This window comes from Littorina saxatilis, linkage group LG5 (assembly GCF_037325665.1).
Source record: "Littorina saxatilis isolate snail1 linkage group LG5, US_GU_Lsax_2.0, whole genome shotgun sequence".
In the NCBI taxonomy this organism is placed as follows: Eukaryota; Metazoa; Mollusca; class Gastropoda; order Littorinimorpha; family Littorinidae; genus Littorina; species Littorina saxatilis.
The window spans coordinates 9,697,398-9,721,141 of NC_090249.1; the positions used below are offsets into that span (position 1 = coordinate 9,697,398).

The 23,744-nt window shown below is 42.2% G+C and overlaps 1 protein-coding gene across 1 annotated transcript in view; it reads left to right on the top strand.

Annotated features, from left to right (window-relative positions):
* LOC138966252 (fibrillin-1-like) overlaps positions 1–23,425 on the top strand; it is an 87,421-nt gene extending 63,996 nt beyond the window's left edge. Inside the window, exons 19-21 of the mRNA XM_070338391.1 lie at positions 501–672; positions 996–1,084; positions 20,389–23,425. Of these exons, the coding sequence (XP_070194492.1) occupies positions 501–672; positions 996–1,084; positions 20,389–20,554 (427 nt within the window). The 3' untranslated portion in view covers positions 20,555–23,425. The remainder of the gene's footprint in view (positions 1–500; positions 673–995; positions 1,085–20,388) is intronic.
* Positions 23,426–23,744: the final 319 nt, after the last annotated feature.

The window sequence follows — 23,744 nt, forward strand, 5'->3', positions numbered from 1 at the left end:
ATTTGGCTTTCTCCTCGTATGTAAATGTTGCCAAGTTAAGACTATTGTGAATTTTGGTCGATTTTTTAATTGGTACCTGACGGTTTTTTCAGGTCGATTTTGGGGGTACTCTTACTTCGGCGGCGGTCACTTGATACCTATGACAGAAAACTTGTATCCGAAAAGTGTACCATATAGCCAAGTGAAGGGCCTTTAATGGCTTATCAAATTTGAATGAAATGACACGGGAATGAATGTTTTAGTTGGGGTACAAAAACAGTTTTTGCTAAGTTTAGATCAGTAATGCGCTTTCTTTATCCAGCATTTCTTCTTACTGCAAAAGAACTTCTAAACAGATCACCTGAGTTGTAGCCGAGATAAACGATGCATAGCAAAATACGTGTTTGCTCGCAAGCATTAATTTAATGGCATGTGTTAGCGAAATGTGTCATAGAAAACAGATCACATATATTGTGTTCAAACGTGTAGATGAACTGACCTGTGACCCCTGTGGCGTGCAGAGAGAAACTGACCCGACTGATGTATACTGTCAGCCCTCATCCCGGCACAGCGCCTCAAGGTTTCACTGACCTTGACCTCAAGACACCCACCAACAACACAATAGGCACAGCTTTGAAAGAAGCTGACCTTGACCTTGACGTCTATAACTACAAGGAAGAGGATGAGGAGTTTGTGAGTAAACATTTGAACTGGTGTTCCTTTTCACGCTTGTGTCGATGATTTTTGAATGCTTGTGTTGTGTTGGATTGCTTAATTTGTTGTGGCTTGTTTGGGTGTGTTTTGTTTGTTGCTGTGAAGACCTGCTTGCGTCAGTGTTTTGATGTCTTGATGTTGTTGTTGCTTGTTTGAGCGTGTTTTGCTTGTTGTTGTTAAAACCTGCTTGCATCAGTGTTTTGATCTCTTGATGTTGTTGTTGCTTGTTTGAGCGTGTTTTGTTTGTTGCTGTGGAGACCTGCTTGCGTTAGTGTTTTGAGCCCTTGATGTTGTTGTTGCAGCCATGGTGGATTCCAGTGGGGATTATCCTCGGCCTTCTCCTGCTCATCGTCATCATCGTCATTTTCTTCTTCATCATCAGAGATCAGAGGTAAGAGCATGCAGCCACTCAACATCACCATTCACACTAATGGTGTATGTAACGGAGTTAAGTCCGACGTACCAAATTGCGCTACCTAACACTGGTCTGCAGCTACCACTAACATTTGAAAGGAGTAGTTCCTGCTTCTCACTAACATTAGACATGTGTATATTGTAGTTCCTAATTCTCACTAAAATTCGACAAGAGTTCTCAATAGAAATAGACATGAGTGGCTCCTGCTTCTCACTAACATTAGACAGGAGTAGTTCCTGCATCACATAAACATTGGCCAATCCTTGGCCACATATATGATTCTGTTCTATAGTCCCAGCCAGAAACTGGCTATGAAGGTGGCCACACTAAAGGCCCTGTCACATTTGCGCTATGCAGGGTGACACACTTGCCTTACGCTTATGCAATCACCTCTGCGCATGAGCTTATGTCAAAATCATAAGCTTTGGACCAGTTCTATTTCTCTGTGTAGATTTCATAACGCGGAGCAAGTTGACTGATCAGGACCTGTATGCTTATGGAGGAAGTTCGCGACAACTCCCAAAGTTTTAAGTGACATTGGAAGTACTTGCCTTATGGGCTTACTTCGAAGCAAAGCGAGGAAGTAACTGAGGGTAGTTTGCGACTACTTCCAAAGTTTTGAGCGACCTTGGAAGTACATCCTCACTTTTGCATGCATTGGACGGTAAAAGAGCTTACTTTGGAAGCAAACGAGGAAGTAAGTGAGGGTAAATGTACTACAGCGAGACCGAGGAGTAAACACGCTACTTCCAAAGTTTCTCAGTGCAAAATGGCAGGGCTTTTCTTCGGTTTTTCATATCAAACCGAGCTAACGCAAATGAAAGTCCCAAAAAAAGAAAATAGAAGGAAAAGTCGTATCTCGTGCGTGCATTTCGTGCAAACTTCCCTGAACACAAACCTGAGTTGCCAGCTTTGACTTTTGTTCGTTCTGGGTCACTGGCCACCACTCTTTCATCACGGCTTATACGCGGTAAATGGGCGTCGTTGTGTGCGTATGTGTTTGTGTGAGAGAGTGTGTGTGTGTGTATGTGTGTGTATGTATGTGTGTGTGTGTGTGTGTGCGTGTGTGTGTGTGTGTGTGTGCGTGTGTATGTGTTTGTATGTATTTGTGCGAGTGCCTGCCTGCCTATGTGTGCGTGCGTGTGTAATTGTGCGTCTGTTCCTTCATTCGTTTGTTTGTGTGCACGCGCGCACATGTGTGTGTGTGGGGAGGGGTGTGTGTGTGTGTGTGTGTGTGTGTGTGCGTGCGTGTGTATGTGTTTGTATGTATTTGTGCGAGTGCCTGCCTGCCTGCCTGCCTGTGTGTGCGTGCGTGCGGGTATAATTGTGCGTCTGTTCCTTCATTCGTTTGTTTGCGTGCGCGCGTGTGTGTGTGTGTGTGTGTGTGTATGTGTTCGACGGTGTGTGTATGTGGTTGTGTGTGTGTGTGTGCACCACTATTATGAGCTGACTATTTGCGCCTCGATATTTTATTTATGTTCTTACGTTTTATGTTGTTTATTGTGAGTTTCTCACACCTGAGTTTCTCGTAATTGAGATAATAAAGTGTTCTATGTCTATGTCTATGTCCAACACACATGCACACACGCACGTAGGCTAAAAAAATCCAATCTTGACTTTTAACTTTATATAAACATACATTACATCCTCTTCACAATTAACGAGGACAAACATAATTTACAAACACCCAAGTACAATTTATCTTTTCTAAAATTTGGGACAAACATTTTCCCAATTAATATGAAAGTCGCTGAACTTATCTTCTTTTCACTACACCTTATATCTTGATTCCAAAAAAATGGTGTTCTGCCTTTTCAAATTTACCAGTAACCCAAACTTTCGCTCTACCCAAACTATTTTTGTCCAAAACAGTTTTACCGATACACAATCATTAAAAAAAAGAGGTTTAACATAACCGACTTCGCTACCACATATACAACTTTTTTTTGTATTCTCCCCAACAGTCTGGTCAACAAAATCATTATCATAGACAGTCATTCAATTTCAAGACAATCATCACAGCTTTGAACCGACCCTTTCGTTCAACCAGTCAAAAACAACAACTATAGTAAAAGCTACAGCGCGATCAACGTTCGCCCATTTACGAACTCACGATGAGATTTGTTTCTTCTGGTCGCCAACCGTTTACAAACGCATGCGCACTATTTGGGATTCCCCCAATTTCCTCGACCTTGACCTCAGGACTCTCGAAGCCACTATTTCGGCGTTCAATTTAGCTCGTGCATACCGAGTAGCTGGCAATTTTGCTTCCGAAGTTCCAACTTTCAAGGTTAATTTCCAGGGTCTCTCACTTGACATCATTATACGACGATATCGCATCTTAAGGGTCCTTACCCATCCAAAAGAAACCTTCAACGCATACTACAATTGCAGGACATTCCGGTTTTAAAGGCAGCTCATTGGGAAATGAGCTCAGACACAATATCGAAGACGTAAAATGCGTCAATCGAGCAACTGTCGTAACTTGGCTACACTGAGACGGTCGCCTACCTTGCACCATAGACACGAACTGTGACATTCTTGTTTAATTTAGGTGAAATGCTTGAAACAGAGTGGCTCAAAACCGACAGTTCGATCAGTTACTGACCGAAAAAAACGTGCTTGAGTCATTCGGCGAAGGTGGAGAGCTTTCAAACTATCACGACTGAATAACTCATAACACATCTTTTCCACACGAGTAACATAGTGCAGTGGTTACGGATTCGGAATTTCGATCCGACATTCAGGCCAACAAAGTCATTGTCATAGGCAGTCATTCGATTTCAAGACAATCATCACAGGTTTGAACCGACCCTTTCGTTTAACCATTAAACAAAAAAATAAAATAACGCTGTTAGTACTACAGCGCGCTCAACGTTCGCCTTTTTGAACTCGCGATGAGATTTGTTTCTTCTGGTTAATAAACGCATGCGTACCAGTTGGGATTCCCCCAATTTTCGCGACCTTGACCGAATACTCTCGAAGTCACCACTCCGGCGTTCATGCATAGTGAACAGTTGGAAAGTTAACTTCGGGAGTTCCCACTTCCAAAAGAGGCCTCTACTTCCAGTGTTTCTGACTTCCCAGGAGAGGCCAGAGGCCAGTTAACTACACAGAAACACAGACGGTCGACTGCCGCGGTTGAACCAATGAAATACAGAAATCCAACACAATCGGGTTTCACGAAGGAGATGCCAATCAATTGATTGTTCGTCTTTGCACGGGGAGTTGCCCGATTGCAGTGTTGCTCTCCTCTAGCACCATTGTCGGACAACCGCGTTAATCCGACAGAAAATGTGATTATCCATAGAAGAATACTCACATTATGTTTGGATTCTGAAGCATATGTGGTGATCGGTTTTTTTAAATGTATCCAGATATCCGCATAGCCCAGTGGTTAGCGCTGCGGTGCAGTTCCTGAAGTCGCTGGTTCGAGCCCGGTCAATGCTATCATTTTTTAGTGTATTTTTATGAATCATGCGCGCTTTCCCTGTTCAGTTTATAAAATATGCTTTTTGGGGGGCAAGTTATTTTGTTAAACTTGTAGGCAGTGCTCATTGATATAAATAGATCGCCATTCAAAACTCAAATACTATAACATTTTAATGTCCTTATAAAAACAAGAATAAATGCCTTGTAGTGCTGTTAACCCGTGATTTGTAAAAATGTAAAAATATTTTACAAATCACGTCGAACCTAAAACCGTGATTTGTAAAAATGTAAAAATGTAAAAATATCGCATTCCACAAAGTAATGCATGCCTTTTATTATTATTATTTTTCTTGTTTAGAGCCTCTACGCTGAGTGGTCGGGGTGGTTTTAGTTCCACATCCCATTTTGGTGCAATCCCATTTTGCCGCCGTCCCATTTTTTGCCCCATCCCATTTTCGCGACATTTCACAAGCCAAACGTCATTTTACTAACATGTCATAACAATAGCGCGACATCCCATTTTGACACCATATCCCATTTGGCCGCCATGCCGTTTCACCGCATTCCATTTCGCCCCCATCCCATTGTCGCGACATTTCACAAGCCAAGCGTCATTTTACTACCGTGTCATAACAATTGCGCGACATCCCATTTTGACACCATCCCATTTGGCCGCCATCCCATTTTTTATTTATTCTTCTTGCCAAGCCTCACTATACTACTATACTGCGTTATTCAACTAGGAAGACATTCCGTTTTCGCCAAATCCCAATTTTGCCACAATCCAAAATGTCGCGAAATAGGGATGGCGGCGAAATGGGATGACGGCAAAACGGCATGGCGACAAAATGGAATGTGGCGCTAGTGGTATGACACGGTGGTAAAATGACACTTGGCCTGTGAAATGTCGCGAAAATGGGATGGGGGCAAAATGGGATAACGGCGAAACGGGATTGCGCCAAAATGGGATGTGGAGCTAATGGTACATGACATGGTGGTAACATGACACTTGGCCTGTAAAATGTCGCGAAAATGGGATGGGGGCGAAATGGGCTAACGGCGAAACGGGATTGCGCCAAAATGGGATGTGGAGCTAATGGTACATGATATGGTGGTAAAATGACACTTGGCCTGAGAAATGTCGCCAAAATGGGATGGGGGCGAATTGGGATAACGGCGAAACGGGACTAATAGATCCCTTGCCTTTGGGGTAGTGCGACTCTGTCACTGCTAGCTTTCCACTGGGAGGAAGCGACCGGAATTTCCCAACGATGGGACATCCTAGTAATGAAAAGAAAAAAAAAATCTTAAAATTAACAGAGTCGCGCTACCCCAAAAGTCAAGGGATTTCGTTTTTGTCCCTTGACTTTGGAGATGACAAGAAAATATCGGGCGCAAAAACGTGATTTGTAAAAATTGTTACAAATCACGGGGCGCGCCCCGCGATTTGTAAAAAATTGTTACAAATCGCGAGGCGCGCCCCGCGATTTGTAATTTGTAACAATTTTTACATTTTTACAAATCACGGGTCAAAAGTGCTGGGCGGTTTAAGAAAAACAAATCTAATTCACACAAGTTCTGAAATGCACTAAAAACATCAAGACTTTCTGAGAAATCACTAAAACAGACACATCACGCCCGCGTGCTTCAAGGCACAGTAAGCCTCCCGTAAACCATCACAGATACTGTCAGGCTTTTACACACAGTACAAACACTCTTCCATTTGAACGCTCACCGAACGGGAACATCCTAGGTGCCCTACGAAAAGAGCTAGCAATTTTCAAAGAATTAGTTTTGCGGATTGTCTGTCAGACAATCGAACGGTGTTTTTTTGCGCTTCTGACCTAACTTTTGAAATCTAAATAATAAATGGACAGCTTGTTACACAAACATTCTTAAATCATAAAAGAAATCTTTTTTCATCAAGACAAGATCAGAACAATACGAAGTTTTGAAAGTTTAAAAAAAATTGCCCGGAAGCAGGGTCACGCAAGGTCGTGGTTCTCGTAGCAGACGTCGCTACCTGGCGCCAGTTCCTCTGAACCGTTAACCGCCACTGCTCTAGTTCGCAGCCGTTTCAATGTTGCATTTCAGATTCAAAGGTACACAATAACGTGCTATTGCAGATAAGCTTACAGAGATTTGCATTGAAATGACAAACTGGCGGCTAAATTGTGAAAAAAGGGAAACTGGATTACACGGGTTCACGATGGCTCAGAGGTAAGATAAACCACGCAAAAATAAATTCTTTGAAAATTGCTCGCTCTTTACAGAGGGCACCTAGAATGTTCTCGAGCGGTGAGTGTTTAAATGAAATGGTGTTTGTACTGTGTGTAAAAGCCTGACAGTATCTGTGATGGTTTACGGCAGGCTTACTGTGCCTTTAAACACACACACACACACACACACACACACACACACACACACACACACACACACACACACACAAAATACGTAAGGCCAAAAAAAAAAAAATTGTCTGTTTAGGGTAACATGACCAAAAAAAGTAGGGTCGGTAGGTAGGTAAATTTTTTTTTTTGGTGTTTTTTTGTGTGTGTGTAAATGCTATGTTGGCTGAACATTCACTTCTTATATTTGATGAATACATGTTTCAAAACTAACGTATAAATAAAACAGAGAGAAAGGGAGAGAAAGAAACGCCAAATGTCTCTTTTTAGCATTTGTACCTCTTTTTTTTTTTTTTTTTTTTTTTGAAATCAAAAAAAAGTTTTTGGGTCGGCGCCAAATCGATAGGGTCGGTCGGGTTACCCTAAACAGACAATTTTTTTTTTTTGGCCTAAGAGAAAAAATCAAGCGCTGTAGATAAATGAAGAGCTATATTTTTCCATGCAGATTGCGGACACCTCGATTGAAAAAAACCACCTTTTGTTGTCACTTTCATTATTATTTCTTCTCAAGTCAAACGTGCCTGTCAAGATACCCCGTGTACAATGTTCCATCACTCATGGCTGGTCCAAATGGTATTTGCCTTTCAACACAGGTACCACTGTATATACAGTAATACCGTACTTTGCAACTCATGTAACCCATGTGTAAAACGTGTGTCCGTACCCGTTTAATTGCACATAACACATCCACATGGAAACAAACAGCTAACAACAAAAATTAATGTGTTTTAATTGTGGCAAAACAAAAGTCTGCAGAGTTAGCATCGAATTACTTCGACAGAATCTCGTTACACAGGTCTACGAACCGCATCTCTCGCTACGTCACTGAGTCGCTCATCAGTAATGTTGCCAAAATACAAGTCTTTCTGAGTCTAAGCCTGATCTAGATTGACATTTTTTTTTTATCATATCTGATTAAAATGCAAAAAGAATTGACATAATACCAAGGTATGTTTTATACCTGAACACATTCACAGCTAGTGGGTTGAGAGTAATCCAATCAAAAGAGGCTTTATTAGGCAAAATGTCCCTCATAAAACTTCTTTGAAATTGTGTTTAATACTGTACTTTAACTCAACAGTAAAAACAATTAGCATGTACAGCTTGAAAGTGTATTAACTATGCCAGTGAATAATCGCATGCGAAGCCAGTTTAAACTGTTGCACAAGAAATTTGGTTGATTAAAATCATCAAGGGCCGAAGCTGTGTTTAATTTTTTTTTAAAAAGAGGTACAGACACATGTTTTGTTTGGGTTACATGTGTTGCAAAGTATTTGAAACGACGGTATTACTGTATATACAGTGGTGCCGTGTGTGTGTATGTGTGTCGTGTGTGTGTGTGTGTGTGTGTGTGTGTTCGTGTGTGTGGGTGTGTGTAAGCACGCGTGCGTGCTGCGTCTGTTTCAGTGAGTGATTTCTCAGAAAGTCTTTATATGTTTTTAGTACAATTCAGAACTTTTGTGAATTATATTTTTTTAAACCGCCTGACACTACAAAACATTTATTCTTGTTTTTATTAAGACATTAAAATGTTATAGTATTTGAGTCTTGAAGGGCGATCTATTTATATCAATGAGCACTGCCTGTATGTTTAGCACAAAACGTGCACCCCCAAAAGCATATTTTATAAACCGAACAGAGAAAGCGCGCATGATTCATAAAAAATGATAGCATTGACGGGGCTCGAACAAGCGACTTCAGGAACCGCATCGCAGCGCTAACCACTGAGCTAAGCGGACATTTGACAAATAAGGAACAACTAGTAATGTCTATTTTGTGAGATGCAAAACACGCTGCAGGACCGGAATGCATTGCCCCTCCATAGGAGCCTAAATTGATGATGTCACTGCAATAAAGTCTGTGGACTCCATAAAGTCTCTTATTTCTAATGCATGGACCGCGCATAGAGCCTTATGCCATCCAGAAAGTTATAGCAGGCCCCTCCTTCCAATAAGAGTTATGGAACCGGCTATTGGAGCGTTTAAAATGGCGGCTGCTTTCATGCCGATTCAGGATGAGAAGAAATTTGAGAAGCAACCGGATCTTTCTTGACCGCCTACATCCACTGAATCGTTACGACGACGTGGAACTGTCCAGAAAATTCCGCTTTCGTCGGCAGGACATTCTTGCAATCACGGATGAACTGTAAGAGCAACTCGAACTGCCGAATCGAAAGGGTGCATTGCCGCCGGTTCTGCGGGTTATCTTGACTTTGGGTCAGTTTTTACGCGTGCGGATCTTTTCAAGATGTGTGTGGCGAACTGATCGCGGTACATAAGTAATAATGATAATAATAATAATAATAATACGGGAATTTATAACATCAAACACAGCATGCAGAACCAGCAAGAGAGTGACTTATACCTTTATGGCGAGGGTACCGGAATGGATATAGTTTCCAAACCACGAAAGCCAAGTTTTATCAGGAGACGGGCTTTCCAAACTGTCTGCGGCAAATGGTGTAAAACTGACCCGCCGCGAAGCATCACAAAGCTTGACGCATGCGCAGAGACACAGGATGACGGGGAATCCCTTCCACTATCTACGTGTTAAAAATAGAGCCGCTCTTAGCTATGGCAGGCACTATTTGACCTCCTGCATGCGGACCGCTGAGTTCTATAGTGCGTTTCATAGCTATGCGCTCCACAGCGCTATGAAATCCTAAAAGTATGGAGGGGCTATGCATTCAGGCCCTGGCTCGTCTAACAAAAACTGCATCGCGACTGAAAGGCCCAATGGCTGTGACTGTGTCCGGCGTTCCCCTTGTGTGAGTTAGGTCAGTTCGACCTTCGCTTCCCCCACTTCTCCTCTTTCATTGTGTGTGTGTGTGTGTGTGAGTGTGTGTGTGTGTGTGTGTGTGTGTGTGTGTGTGTGTGTTTGTGTGTTTGTGTGTGTGTGTGAGCGTGCGTGCGTGCGTGCGTGTGTGTGTGTGAGAGAGTGTGCATCCTTGTAAAAAGAAGTTCAGTTCAGCTCGCTAAATTAGATTTCCTCGCGGCGAGAATTGACTAAGAAACGCTATTTCAGCTTAACTTTTTGTACAGTTTAAAATTGTAGGTTTTTATAAGATTTTAGGCAAGAGTGTGTGTGTATGTCTTATGTCTGTCTGCTTCACTTATCCTCTTACCTGTCTGTCACCCTGTTACCCCTCTCTCTCTCTCTCTCTCTCTCTTCTCTCTCTCTCTCTCTCTCTCTCTCTCTCTCTCTCTCTCTCTCTCTCTTTCTCTCTCTCTTTTTTATCAGTATTGTCGGTATGTTACATGTCCGTCTGTCGGTTAGGTCCTAATGTTGTATGTCTTGTATACTTGCCATTTACATATTTATTATACATGTTGAAGGATGAATGAAGATACATTGTAGACGGATGCATGTTATGGATTAAAAGCCCCACGATGATGTGCTTGGCAAATAAAAAATAAAAAATAATTAATAAAAAAAGAAACGCTATAATGGAAGGGCGCTGGTTCTGAGCGACGCTTAGTTCTCGAGATAGGTGTGACCACATGACGTCATTTATACTTTCGTCATCGAAGATCTTTTCTATTTCAATCAGTGTCATTTCCCAGTTCTGTGTTCTGCGGTCGTTTTGACTGATTTGACAAGTTGAGAAAACCAATGACATTTTATTTTTGCGAGGCAACTGAATATGGACAAGAAAAGAAAGCGTGCATAAGTATGTTTGGGTCCTGCCAGACTTTATGACCAACGATTTCTCCCTTGGAAGAAAATAAAGATGTCTGCTTTTCGTCTGCTTTGAAGGTAGGGAGATTTTACAGCGCACACGGTAAATTGCAAGTCGTAATAAGAATGTTGTTATTCTTCTTTTTTCGAAGTACCGTAGATTTGTTCTTGGCCATATTTTCGAGCTGTGCATGGTTATATTATGGGAAAAACACGTTTGAACGCAAATTTGCAAAGAAATGTTGATCATTTGCTCCGGAACTGCAACATCGATTTGCCATAAGAAAAAATTCTGGCTCAATATTCGGAAACAGTCTGGTAGTGTCATATTCCCAGCGAAGCTGGAGGTATCCCGTGAACGCTATACTGTAATCGATTTGAGAAATGTGCATACCGAATAATACATGATAAAGAAGGATTCTTTGTGCCCGAAAATGGGCCACAGTTGGAGATGGAAGTTCACCAAAAATTGGGACCATACTAACAAAAATACGGTGGGTAAAATTGGCGCCCCCATTTTTTGAGCAAACGCCACCCAAGGCCGCTTTGGACGGGTAGAAATTCCGTAGTTTCCAAGTCTATGGATAAAGCTCGCGTAAGAAGAATACGTCACGGTCGAAAGTCTTTGACGTCAATTAATGCATCATGACGTCATGCCTCCCTGTAGTCTTTCTCTCTCGCGCGGTGTGTGTGTTTGTGTTCATTTTGTGCACATGTGTTAGTGTTACTGTTTGTGTGTGTGTGTGTGTGTGTGTGTGTGTGTGTGTGTGTATTTGTGTGTGTGTGCGCACGCGTGCATGAGTATGTACTCGTGTGTGTGTGAGTGTGTGTGTGTGTGTGTGTGTGTGTGTGTGTATTTGTGTGTGTGTGTGTGTGTGTGTGCGCACGCGTGCATGAGTCTGTACTCGTGTGTGTGCGCACGCGTGTCTGAGTCTGTACTCGTGTGTGTGTGGGGTGTGTGTGTGTGTGGGGTGTGTGTGTGTGTGTGTGTGTGTGCGCGCGCACGCGTGCATGAGTCTGTACTCGTGTGTGTGAGTGTGTGTGGTGTGTGTGTGTGTGTGTGTGTGCATAAGTGTATGTGTGTGCGTGTATGTCTGTTTGTTTGTAAAGGTGTGTATGTCCATATGTGCGTACGGGTGTGTGTTTTGTGTCTATGAAGTTTTTGTGAGAGATTGAGTGAGTGCGTGTGAGTGAGTGTGTGTATGTGTGCGTGTGTGACTTGGGTGTGTGTGTGTGTGTGTGTGTGTGTATTTGTGTGTGTGTGTGTGTGTGTGTGTAAGAAAGACTGAGAGAGAGGGAGAAAGAGTGTGTGTGTGTGTGTGTGTGTGTGAATGTGTGTGTGTGCATGAGTTTGTGTGTATGTTTGTGTGTGTATGAGTGTGTATATGTGTTTGTTTGTAAAGGTGTGTGTGTCCGTCTGTCTATGTGCGTATTTGTTTGTTTGCTTAACGCCCAGCCGACCACGAAGGGCCATAATTATCAGGGCGGTGCTGCTTTGAGATATAAAGTGCGCCACACACAAGGCAGAAGTCGCAGCACAGGCTTCATGTCTCACCCAGTCACATTATTCTGACACCGGACCAACCAGTCCTAGCATGCACTAACCCCATAATGCCAGACGCCAGGCGGAGCAGCCACTAGATTGCCAATTTTAAAGTCTTAGGTATGATCCGGCCTGGGTTCTAACCCACGACCTCCCGATCACGGGGCGGACGCCTTACCACTAGCCCAACCGTGTATGTGCGTATGAGTGTGTGTTTTGTGTGTATGAGATTTGTGTGAGTCAATGTGTGAGTGTGTGTGTGTGTGTGTGTGTGCGTGTGTGTGTGTGTCTGCGTCTGTGTGCGTGCGTACATGCGTGCCCATGTACATGTGTGTGTGTGTGTGTGTGTGTGTGGGGGGGGTGTGTCTGTTTGTATGGGTGTGTGTCTTCATGTTTGTATAAGAGAGAAAAAAAAAAAAAAGAGAGAGAGAGAGAGAGAGAGTGAGTGGGTGGGTGGGTGTGTGTTTGTACGTGTGCGTAAGTGTATGTGTGTGTATGTGTGTTTGTTTATATGTGCGTATGGGGGTGTGTTTTGTGTGTATGAAGTGTGTGTGTGAGTGAGTGTGTATGTGTGTACGTGTGTAACTTGGGGTATGTGTGTGTGTGTGTGTGTGTGCGTGAGTGTGTGTGTGTGTATGTGTGTGTTCGTGTGTGTTTGAGAGAGAGAGAGAGAGAGAGAGAGAGAGAGAGAGAGAGAGAGAGAGAGAGAGAGAGGTGTTTGTCTTTCGCTGGGGTATGCAGTGCCTTGGCGTTGCACATCTACTTAATTTTTAAATGGATTTGGAGGAATTGCTCATAATTTACATAGTACTCCGGCCCTGTTCTTTTTTTCGTCACACCCAAAACCGTTATTTGTTTAGGGCGACGCAGCATTACTACTTCGTCGCCACACTCACCAAATCTAGCGTCTAAGAAACGGAGGACTGGCTGAACAAGCGCAGCACATAACATTGAAAGGCGAAAGGCCTAGCGACTGAGCCTGTCTGCTTCTGCTTGATTTAGGTCAGCACGTGTTTTGCGAGAAATTGTGTAACAGTAACAGCAGTCACGTAAGTCAGTCTCTAGTTATTCCCGAGTACGCTAGTACAAGGGTCCAGCAGACTTTAATTGTGTGTGTGTGTGTGTGTGTGTGTCTCGACTTAACAGCTTATTGCTGGGAAACTACTGGGCGCAGTTCGTTCAAAAGTTGATACACTAACTTGATAATAGGTCCGATTGATCGTATTAAAACTTCATAATGTTACCTGGGACCTAAATGCGAAATAAACCACAAAAAAACGACTTGGCGGCGGGGGGAATTCGCGGAGCCACAGCCAGCCAGGCAGTCTCATAGAACAGCCGAACGCGTCACACATTGACGAGAAATATAGCGTCATAAAAAGATTACGTCACGGTCAAAAGTCTTTGACGTCTTTTTCTCTCGCGCGGTGTGTGTGTGTGTTCATTTTGTGCACATGTGTTAGTGTTACTGTGTGTGTGTGTGTGTGTGTGTGTGTGTGTGTGTGTGTGTGTGTGTGTGTGTGTGCATGAGTCTGTACTCGTGTGTGTGTGTGTGTGTGTGTGTGTGTGTGTGCCGTGTGTGAATGTGTGTGTGTGTGTGTGTGTGCATTTTCACTGTGATCAAATTACAAATAAAAGAGAAAGGCCAGTCACCACGCACATCCTCGGCTCGCATGCAATGTATTTATATAGCAAAGGGAATGCCTGTAATTCACACAGATCAATCACTTGGTCTTAAACGTGCACAAGACAAAAACTTTCATACTGGGGGAGCGAGCCAATCTGAAGAGTACTCGGGTCCAGCGCGAGCGTTTTTTATAGGCTTTAAAGGAAAACGACATCGTATGATGCAGCGCCTTGCTCAGGCTCTATTCTTTATGAATCTTTTCATAGTGCGGGCCTAGTTGACCAATGAGGAGAGGCTAGTAATGAAAGGGCGCGGGTTCTGTGCGACGCTTAGTTCTCGAAATAGGCGTGACCACATGACGTCAATTATACTTTCGCCATCGAAGATCTTTCGTATTCCCATCAGTGTCATTTCCCATTTCTGTGTTCTGCGATCGTTTTGACTGACTTGACTAGTTGAGAAAAAGAATGACATTTTATTTTTGCGAAACAACTAAATTAGGAACAGAAAAGAAAGCGTGGAGAAGTATTTTTGGGTCCTGCAAGACTTTATGACCAACGATTCCTCCCTTGGAAGAAAATGAAGATGTCTGCTTCGAAGGTAGGGAGATTTTACAGCGCACACTTCAAAATGAAAGTCGTATTCGAAGTACTGTAGATTTGTTCTTGGCCATATTTTCGAGCTGTGCATTGTTATATTATAGGAAAAACACGTGTAAACACAAATTCGCTAAGACATTTTGATCGTTTGCTCCGGAACTGCAACGTCGATATGGCAAAACAAAAAATTCTGGATCAATTTGTGAGGACAGGCTGTTAGTGTCACATTTTTTATGTGGGTTTGGAAGAACTGCTCATAATTTACATAGCACGCCGGTCCTGTTATTTTTTTTTGTCACTCCCAAAACCGTTATTTCTTTTGAGCGACGCAGCATTAAGCCTATATGGGGCCAGTTTCATAATAATGGACGGGCGCTGGTTCTGAGCGACGCTTAGTTCTCGAGATGGGTTTGGAAGAACTGCTCATAATTTACATAGCACGCCGGTCCTGTTATTTTTTTCGTAACACCCAAAACCGTTATTTGTTTTGGGCGACGCAGCATAGCCCGCTCTGAATTAACAATGACCGAGACTTCTTGTAATTCCTTCGCGTGACGTCGACCTTCTTACGCCATAATGTGACGTCTTCAAGACATAACCCTGACTTGTTTTCTGGATTTAATGCTGCGTCGCCCAAAACAAATAACGGTTTTGGGTGTGACGAAAAAAAGAACAGGGCCGGAGTGCTATGTAAATTATGAGCAATTCTTCCAAATCCATTTAAAAAATATGACACTACCAGACTGTTCCCGCATATTGAGCCAGAATTTTTTGTTATGGCAAATCGATGTTGCAGTTCCGGAGCAAATGATCAAAATTTCTTTGCGAATTTGCGTTCAAACGTGTTTTTCCCATAATATAACAATGCACAGCTCGAAAATATGACCAAGAACAAATCTACGGTACTTCGAAGAAAGAAGAATAACAACATTCTTGTCCATTACGACTTGCAATTTACCGTGTGCGCTGTAAAATCTCCCTACCTTCAAAGCAGACGAAAAGCAGACATCTTCATTTTCTTTCAAGGGAGAAATCGTTGGTCATAATGTCAGGCAGGACCCAAACATACTTCTGCACGCTTTCTTTTCTTGTCATATTCAGTTGCTTCGCAAAAATAAAATGTCATTGGTTTTCTCAACTTGTCAAATCAGTCAAAACGACCGCAGAACACAGAACTGGGAAATGACACTGATTGAAAAAGGAAAGATCTTCGATGACGAAAGTATAAATGACGTCATGTGGTCACACCTATCTCGAGAACTAAGCGTCGCTCAGAACCAGCGCCCTTCCATTAATTACTGTGTCCAATGGATACATTTTGAAAGACGATCACCACGTATCAATATGCTTCAGAATCAAAACATAGTGTGAGAATTCTGCTACTGAATGTACGAATAAATAACATGTTCTGTCGGATTACCGCAATTGTCCGACCACAGTGCTTGGGGAGAGCAACATTGCAATCGGGCGACTTCCTGTCTGGGCGACTGGTATCTCCCTTCGTGAAACCTGATTCTGTTACTGTATTTAACTGGTTCAACCGCAGTCAATCAACTGTGTTTCTGGCTTATGAAACTGGCCCCTGGTGGTGACGTCCTCTGCTAGCGGGAGTGAGGCGCTTGACTTCAAATAAGATGGCAATATTTGACTTAGTTTTCTTCCTCGAAATTTCGCTAACTTATGGACTTACGTAGTTCGACTTAGTTTTCTTCCTCGAAATTTCGCTAACTTTTGGACTTACGTAGTTCTAATGAAGCACTTTGGACCACATCATTTGAGTGTTTCTACAAGAATAAGTACGCAAAACGTGTACATTAGCTGTCTATTCTGAGAAATGTCGTTCGCAGTGTAGGGCCAAGTTAAACCATGTAATAACAAATGTCACTCGGCAAAATCCAACGCAATAAAACATCTCACAAGGCGATGCATAAGTCGTCACACGTATTGCTGGTATGGCCATAGTTTAAAGGATTCCTATAGGAATCTTATAGTTTAAATAGGGTCCAATTTCATATAGGATCATTTTGTACGGGTTGCTTTGACAAACCGTGCTTGCTTTGAAACACTGTGCTTGCTTTGACTCACCATGCTCGCTTTGACAAGCCATGATCACGTTGAAACATTGTGCTTGATCAGTGACTCACATTTCTTGCTTTTGTTGACACCATGCTTGCTATGACACATCATGCTTGCTTTGACACACCGTGCTTGCTTTGGCTCACCATGCTTACTTTGACAAACCGTGCTTGCTTTGACTCACCATGCTTGCTTTGACATACCATACTTGCTATGGCTCACCATGCTTGTTTTGATACACCATGCTTGCTTTGACTCACCATGCTTGCTTTGACATACCATACTTACAATGAACCACCATGCTTGCTTTGACATACCATACTTGCAATGACTCACCATGCTTGCTTTGACACACCACGCTTGCTTTGACTCACCATGCTTGCTTTGACATACCATACTTGCTATGACTCACCATTCTTGCTTTGACACACCATGCTTGCTTTGACTCACCATGCTTGCTTTGACATACCATACTTGCTATGACTCACCATGTTTGCTTTGACACACTATGCTTGCTTTGACTCACCGTGCTTACTTTACTTTGACACATCGTGCTTACTTTACTTTGACACACCATGCTTACTTTGACACATCGTGCTTACTTTACTTTGACACATCGTGCTTACTTTACTTTGACACACCGTGCTTAAATTACTTTGACACACCGAGCTTGCTTTACTTTGACACATCGTGCTTACTTTACTTTGACACATCATGCTTACTTTACTTTGACACACAGTGCTCACGTTACTTTGACACACCGTGCTTACTTTACTTTGACACACAGTGCTCACGTTACTTTGACACATCGTGCTTACTTTACTTTGACACATCGTGCTTACTTTACTTTGACACACAGTGCTCACGTTACTTTGACACACCGTGCTTACTTTGACACATCTTGCTTACTTTACTTTGACACAGCGTGCTTATTTTACTTTGACACATCGTGCTTGCTTTACTTTGACACACAGTGCTTACTTTACTTTGATACACCATGCTTACTTTACTTTGATACACCATGCTTACTTTACTTTGACACACCGTGCTTACTTTGACACATCTTGCTTACCTTACTTTGACACAGCGTGCTTATTTTACTTTGACACTTCGTGCTTGCTTTACTTTGACACATCGTGCTTGCTTCACTTTGACACATTGTGCTTACTTTACTTTGACACACCGTGCTAACTTTGACACATCGTGCTTACTTTACTTTGACACACCGTGCTTACTTTACTTTGACACACCGTGCTTACTTTACTTTGACACACCATGCTTACTTTACTTTGACACATCGTGCTAACTTTGACACATCGTGCTTACTTTACTTTGACATACCGTGCTTACTTTGACAAATCTTGCTTACTTTACTTTGACACACTGTGCTTACTTTACTTTGACACACCGTGCTTACTTTACTTTGACACATCGTGCTTTGACACACCATGCTTGCTTTGACACACTGTGCTTGCTTTGACACATCGTGCTTACTTTACTTTGACACACAGTGCTTACTTTTACTTTGACACACCGTGCTTATTTTACTTTGATACATCTTGCTTGCTTTACTTTGACACATCGTGCTTGCTTCACTTTGACACATCATGCTTACTTTGATACACCGTGCTTGCTTTACTTTGACACATAATGCTTACTTTGATACATCGTGCTTGCTTTACTTTGACACATCATGCTTACTTTGATACACCGTGCTTACTTTACTTTGACACATAATGCTTACTTTGATACACCATGCTTACTTTACTTTGACACACCGTGCTTACTTTGACACATCTTGCTTACTTTACTTTGACACACCGTGCTTACTTTACTTTGACACATCGTGCTTACTTTACTTTGACACATCTTGCTTACTTTACTTTGACACACCGTGCTTACTTTACTTTGACACACCGTGCTTACTTTACTTTGACACATCGTGCTTACTTTACTTTGACACATCTTGCTTACTTTACTTTGACACACCATGCTTACTTTACTTTGACACACCGTGCTTACTTTACTTTGACACATCGTGCTTACTTTACTTTGACACACCATGCTTACTTTACTTTGACACACCGTGCTTACTTTACTTTGACACATCGTGCTTACTTTACTTTGACACTCCCTGCTGACTTTACTTTGACACACCGTGCTTACTTTACTTTGACACACCGTGCTTACTTTACTTTGACACATCGTGCTTACTTTACTTTGACACATCGTGCTTACTTTACTTTGACACATCGTGCTTACTTTACTTTGACACACCATGCTTACTTTACTTTGATACACCGTGCTTACTTTACTTTGACACATCGTGCTTACTTTACTTTGACACACCGTGCTTACTTTACTTTGACACACCCTGCTTACTTTACTTTGACACACCGTGCTTACTTTCCTTTGACACATCGTGCTTTCTTTACTTTGACACATTGTGCTTACTTTGACACATCGTGCTTACTTTCTTTTGACACATCGTGCTTACTTTACTTTGACACATTGTGCTTACTTTACTTTGACACACCGTGCTTACTTTGACACACCGTGCTTACTTTCCTTTGACACATCGTGCTTACTTTACTTTGACACATTGTGCTTACTTTACTTTGACACACCGTGCTTACTTTACTTTGACACATCGTGCTTACTTTACTTTGACACACCGTGCTTACTTTGACACATCATGCTTACTTTACTTTGACACATTGTGCTTACTTTACTTTGACACACCGTGCTTACTTTGACTCATCGTGCTTACTTTCCTTTGACACATCGTGCTTACTTTACTTTGACTCATCGTGCTTACTTTCCTTTGACACATCGTGCTTACTTTACTTTGACACATCGTGCTTACTTTACTTTGACACATCGTGCTTGCTTTGACACACCGTACCTGCTTTGACACACCGTGCTTGCTTTACTTTGACACATCGTGCTTACTTTTACACATCGTGCTTACTTTACTTTGACACACCGTGCTAGCTTTGGCTCATTATCATGTTTGCTTCAAATCACCGTGCTCACTATCACTCACTGTGCACTATATCAACCTCGGTTATGATTTTGGATAACCGCTTTGCCTTCACTCACCATGCTTGCCTTGACTCACTGCACTGGCCTTGCCTCACTATGCTGACTGCAGGCGGCGTGAGTCGCGCAAGATCAAGCAGCGGCATGAACACATTAACGGGTTTGACAAGGAGCATTTCTCAACGGAGCCCGAGTTTTCCAACCCCGCCTTTACCGTGGATGACCCAGACCTCCACGACACCAAGACAGGCACCTACTGCGTCAACGTTGACATTAATGACTTGTCGCACAGCCACTGAATGACGTCACTGCACGGGAAGCACAAAATACCACGCACTGCATGTATTGTCGTAGATGATGTAGTTGTAGCGTAATAGTACCATTCACAGCACTGCACTGCACGAGACAGCATGCCTGTATGATAGCACAGGATGTACATGTAGATTTTGTTTGGTGGCATCTTGCACAGGATTGACTAAACGTGCAGTGCCAAACCGTGTGTATGTATTATAATAAAGTGTCAGGTTGTTGTTAAGTTACGTGCTATACTAACAGGAACTGATCTCTTTGCCTGATACAGACTGTGAAGGTGGAATGCATTGCAGTGACTCGAGATCTAGTTATATATATGATCAGTATGTAGCAGTCAGTATTGATATGATCAAATGCTGATTGGACACAATTGCCGTGATCAACCAGTGAGCAAAGCAGTAGGAGAAGAAGTATCTTACAAATTACACTGTCAGTTAGTTATAATGGTGTTCGTAACATCACGAACAAGTCTTGAATACATACCAAATGTAGTTTTCCCTTAGCATCCTGTATCAGCAACCTTGAAACGTTTTAATTGTGCAAATATACACAAATGAATGCAGACACCGCGCCTCCAAGCGGCTGGAGAACGACCCTGGCCGCTTCGCGGAGCAGAAGTACGACAAGGAACACTTCACGTCAGAGCCAGTCTTCTTCGACAACCAGACCTTCGACACGGCAGATTGCTACGTCGTCAACCCCGAGGGCAACGGCAAGAGCGAGACGTGATGGCCTAAAGCAACTGCGTTTTGTGTTTGCTGCATTTCATCAGCCATTCACCGTGCTTGAAAGAGAGGGTCTAACTTTGTTCAAGATTTGTTAACTCGTCAAAATAGGGTAATCTGACTTAAAGACTTTTTGTCCAGGACGCCATCTTTGCAACTTTGAATTTTTAACAACAGACACATTCAAGGGCTTTCATTGATGTTGTCATGTGTGTGTGTGTGTTTGTGTGCGTGTGCGTGTGTGTGTGTGTGTGTTACTTGTGCAAATGGGTGTAGACGTTTATCGAGCGTGTTTGCGTGCCTCTGAGAGGAGGAAAAGTTTTCCCTTTCTCTAAATAAATCAAAAACTGAATAAAGTGTTGTATACCTAATACCTGTAAGCGCTTCGGTGGGTAGGAATCATGTTTATAATCCTGCATATACACACTTTCTATTGAAACGTACGTTGTCTTTCGATCTCGATGGTATTGTTTTTTCTCACTTTGTAAGTATAAAGTTCTATCAAGAAGAGCCACAATGTGTAAACTCACGTTTAGATTTGTCCTATCCCTGCACTCTCCTGTATCATCCCCAGCATGCCTAAACCCTATATAGACACCTTGACCTGCAGACGTGTAAACCAGGCGAGGCTATCAACCTGCAGGCGACTAGAAACCTTTTCCTTGTCACGTGACCCTGTTCAGTTATTTTATTCTGGCGCTCATTTCACACATATATTACATGTACTATCATGTGTACATTTCTGTTGCCATGTTCCCAAGCTTTCTGCAAAAGGTATTGCTTATTTCTATATTCAGGACGGTCCACATGATATGGTCCTCTCACTAGGTTAGGACAATGGATGGACCTGGCAATGTACGGTCCATTTGCACCCACAGCTTATTGCGACCCCCCGCGGGATAGGGGGAAGAATTTACCCGATGCTCCCCAGCATGTCGTAAGAGGCGACTAACGAATTTTGTTTCTCCTTTTACCCTTGTTAAGTGTTTCTTGTATAGAATATAGTCTATTTGTGTAAAGATTTTAGTCAAGCAGTATGTAAGAAATGTTAAGTCCTTTGTACTGGAAACTTGCATTCTCCCAGTAAGGTAATATATTGTACTACGTTGCAAGCCCCTGGAGCAATTTTTTGATTAGTGCTTTTGTGAACAAGAAACAATTGACAAGTGGCTCTATCCCCTCTCCCCCCTTTCCCCGTCGCAATATAACCTTCGTGGTTGAAAACGACGTTAAACACCAAATAAAGAAGAAAAAAAAGCTTATTGCGTGACATCGAAGCCATGCCTACATATATCAGAAGTTTGACAAAGGCACACTTTTAACGGCACAGGCAGGTAGTAGCCGTTTTAGAGACATTTCTGGTGAATTTTAATGTTAGCGATTTCAAGGGACGTTTGCAGTCGATTTAGACGCACCTGCAGTAATTTGATGTAACTGACAATGCTAATTTATTAAATGAATTTTAATTGGCTAACGGTTATCTTAGACACATCTTCTGTGTCAAGAGTCCCGAAATACGTTCGTCGACATATATTTAATCAGTGCTGGTGTGTACGCATTCGTCTAGAAAGATAAAAGCCATTGGATTCAGGAATTAAAATGTCTAATCTAGCGAGTGCCCCTTTCATGCTGTACGGGGCTTATAACGCAGTACACAGTGTAAACAAAGACATTCTCTTTTGGAGAATATAAACCGTCTCAAAAGACTAGCCAACGCAGCTTTTGGAATTTGAATAACTGAACTTTCACACACTAATTCCTCTGTTTAAGCCCCATAATACTGATCTATGTCGCTCGTGTGGCAATTTCAAATCTGTACTCTAGCAAAAGCGTGTACAATTGGCCGCTCTCCAATTGAAAAAAGTAGAACGGAGAGGAAAACAAAAACAGCGTGTTGAGAAATCACAATCTCCAAAGAATAATAAAGCACATCCGTTTAAAATTGTATTAACTGAGCGCTCAAACACTCATTTTAAGATATCACAATTACAACCCCCAGCCCAAACTGTGTAGCGTATGGGATTTGAGCTTTTTTGGGCTACGATTATCCCTTTAAATTTGTAGTGGTTTAATATACAAAGCAGCAGTCCGCTCTGAAGTAAAACTGAAAGAAATCAACTCCTAATTGACTTCGCATTGTTCACATGTCACATGCCTCTTGTCGTTCATCGGCTCATAACCCTCGTACCTTGCTTCAAAATCATTGTATCGCCGGTCGTCCTCAACCTTTCTTGTTCTACATGATTTTTTTTATAAACAAGCCTAGGATTCACATGAGCTTTAGCTCAGATATACCGATAAGCTCAGCAAGCGTATCGCAACGCTAAAAATCAAACTGAACGTGCATGTGACAAAACATATAAATGATTAAAAATCGTTTATTTCGTTGCAAATGTAAACTGCGAGAAATGTGTCCGGCATCAAGTGTATTTACTCAACAGCTCAGTTGATCTTTTTTTTAAAGGGGGGGGGGGGGGGAGCTTTTCTTCTTGTTTAAAAGCTTCAGTTGTTGTCTGTTAGTTGTTGAACACATATATTAAAATTGTTACCACAATTCAAGAATAAACCTCGAACTGGTAAACAGTTTGTGAAGACCATGTAACTGGTGATTCATCGTAAGAATGATGTCATAATTTTGTGTGATGAATTGGCAATGTTTGTCCAATTTTAAGTTGTTATTATTGTTGTCATGAACGGGATCTTCATCACGATCACCTACATTACTATTGTCATCTCATTGTTGGAGAAAAAATCGTTGTGATGTTGTTTCAATGCACGGCTGACACATTCCTGTTATGTTTTCTTGATGTACTCTGATACAATCTAGTCTGATGCACATTGTATACAAATTATATATTAAAGTAATTGTACAATACCCCACAGATATCTGTATCATGTGTGTGTGTGTGTGTGTGTAAATGCGTTTCTGTGTGTGTGTACATGTGTGTGTGCTTACATGCATGTGTATGTATTTGCATGCATGCGCGCGTGTGATAGTGTGTGTGCGTGTGTGCCTTGCCTGTTGTTCCAATGTTACAGACACAACTTTAACGAGTAACCCGAGTCAAGCTTGGTCTGATTCCCTCAGTTGCTCTTGCCAGAAAGCAGTTTATTCAAAACTTGCACACTGAACTGTGCAGGCAGTTATTGTTGTTGTTAAAACATTCAACTGTGCAGGCAGTGATTGTTGTTGT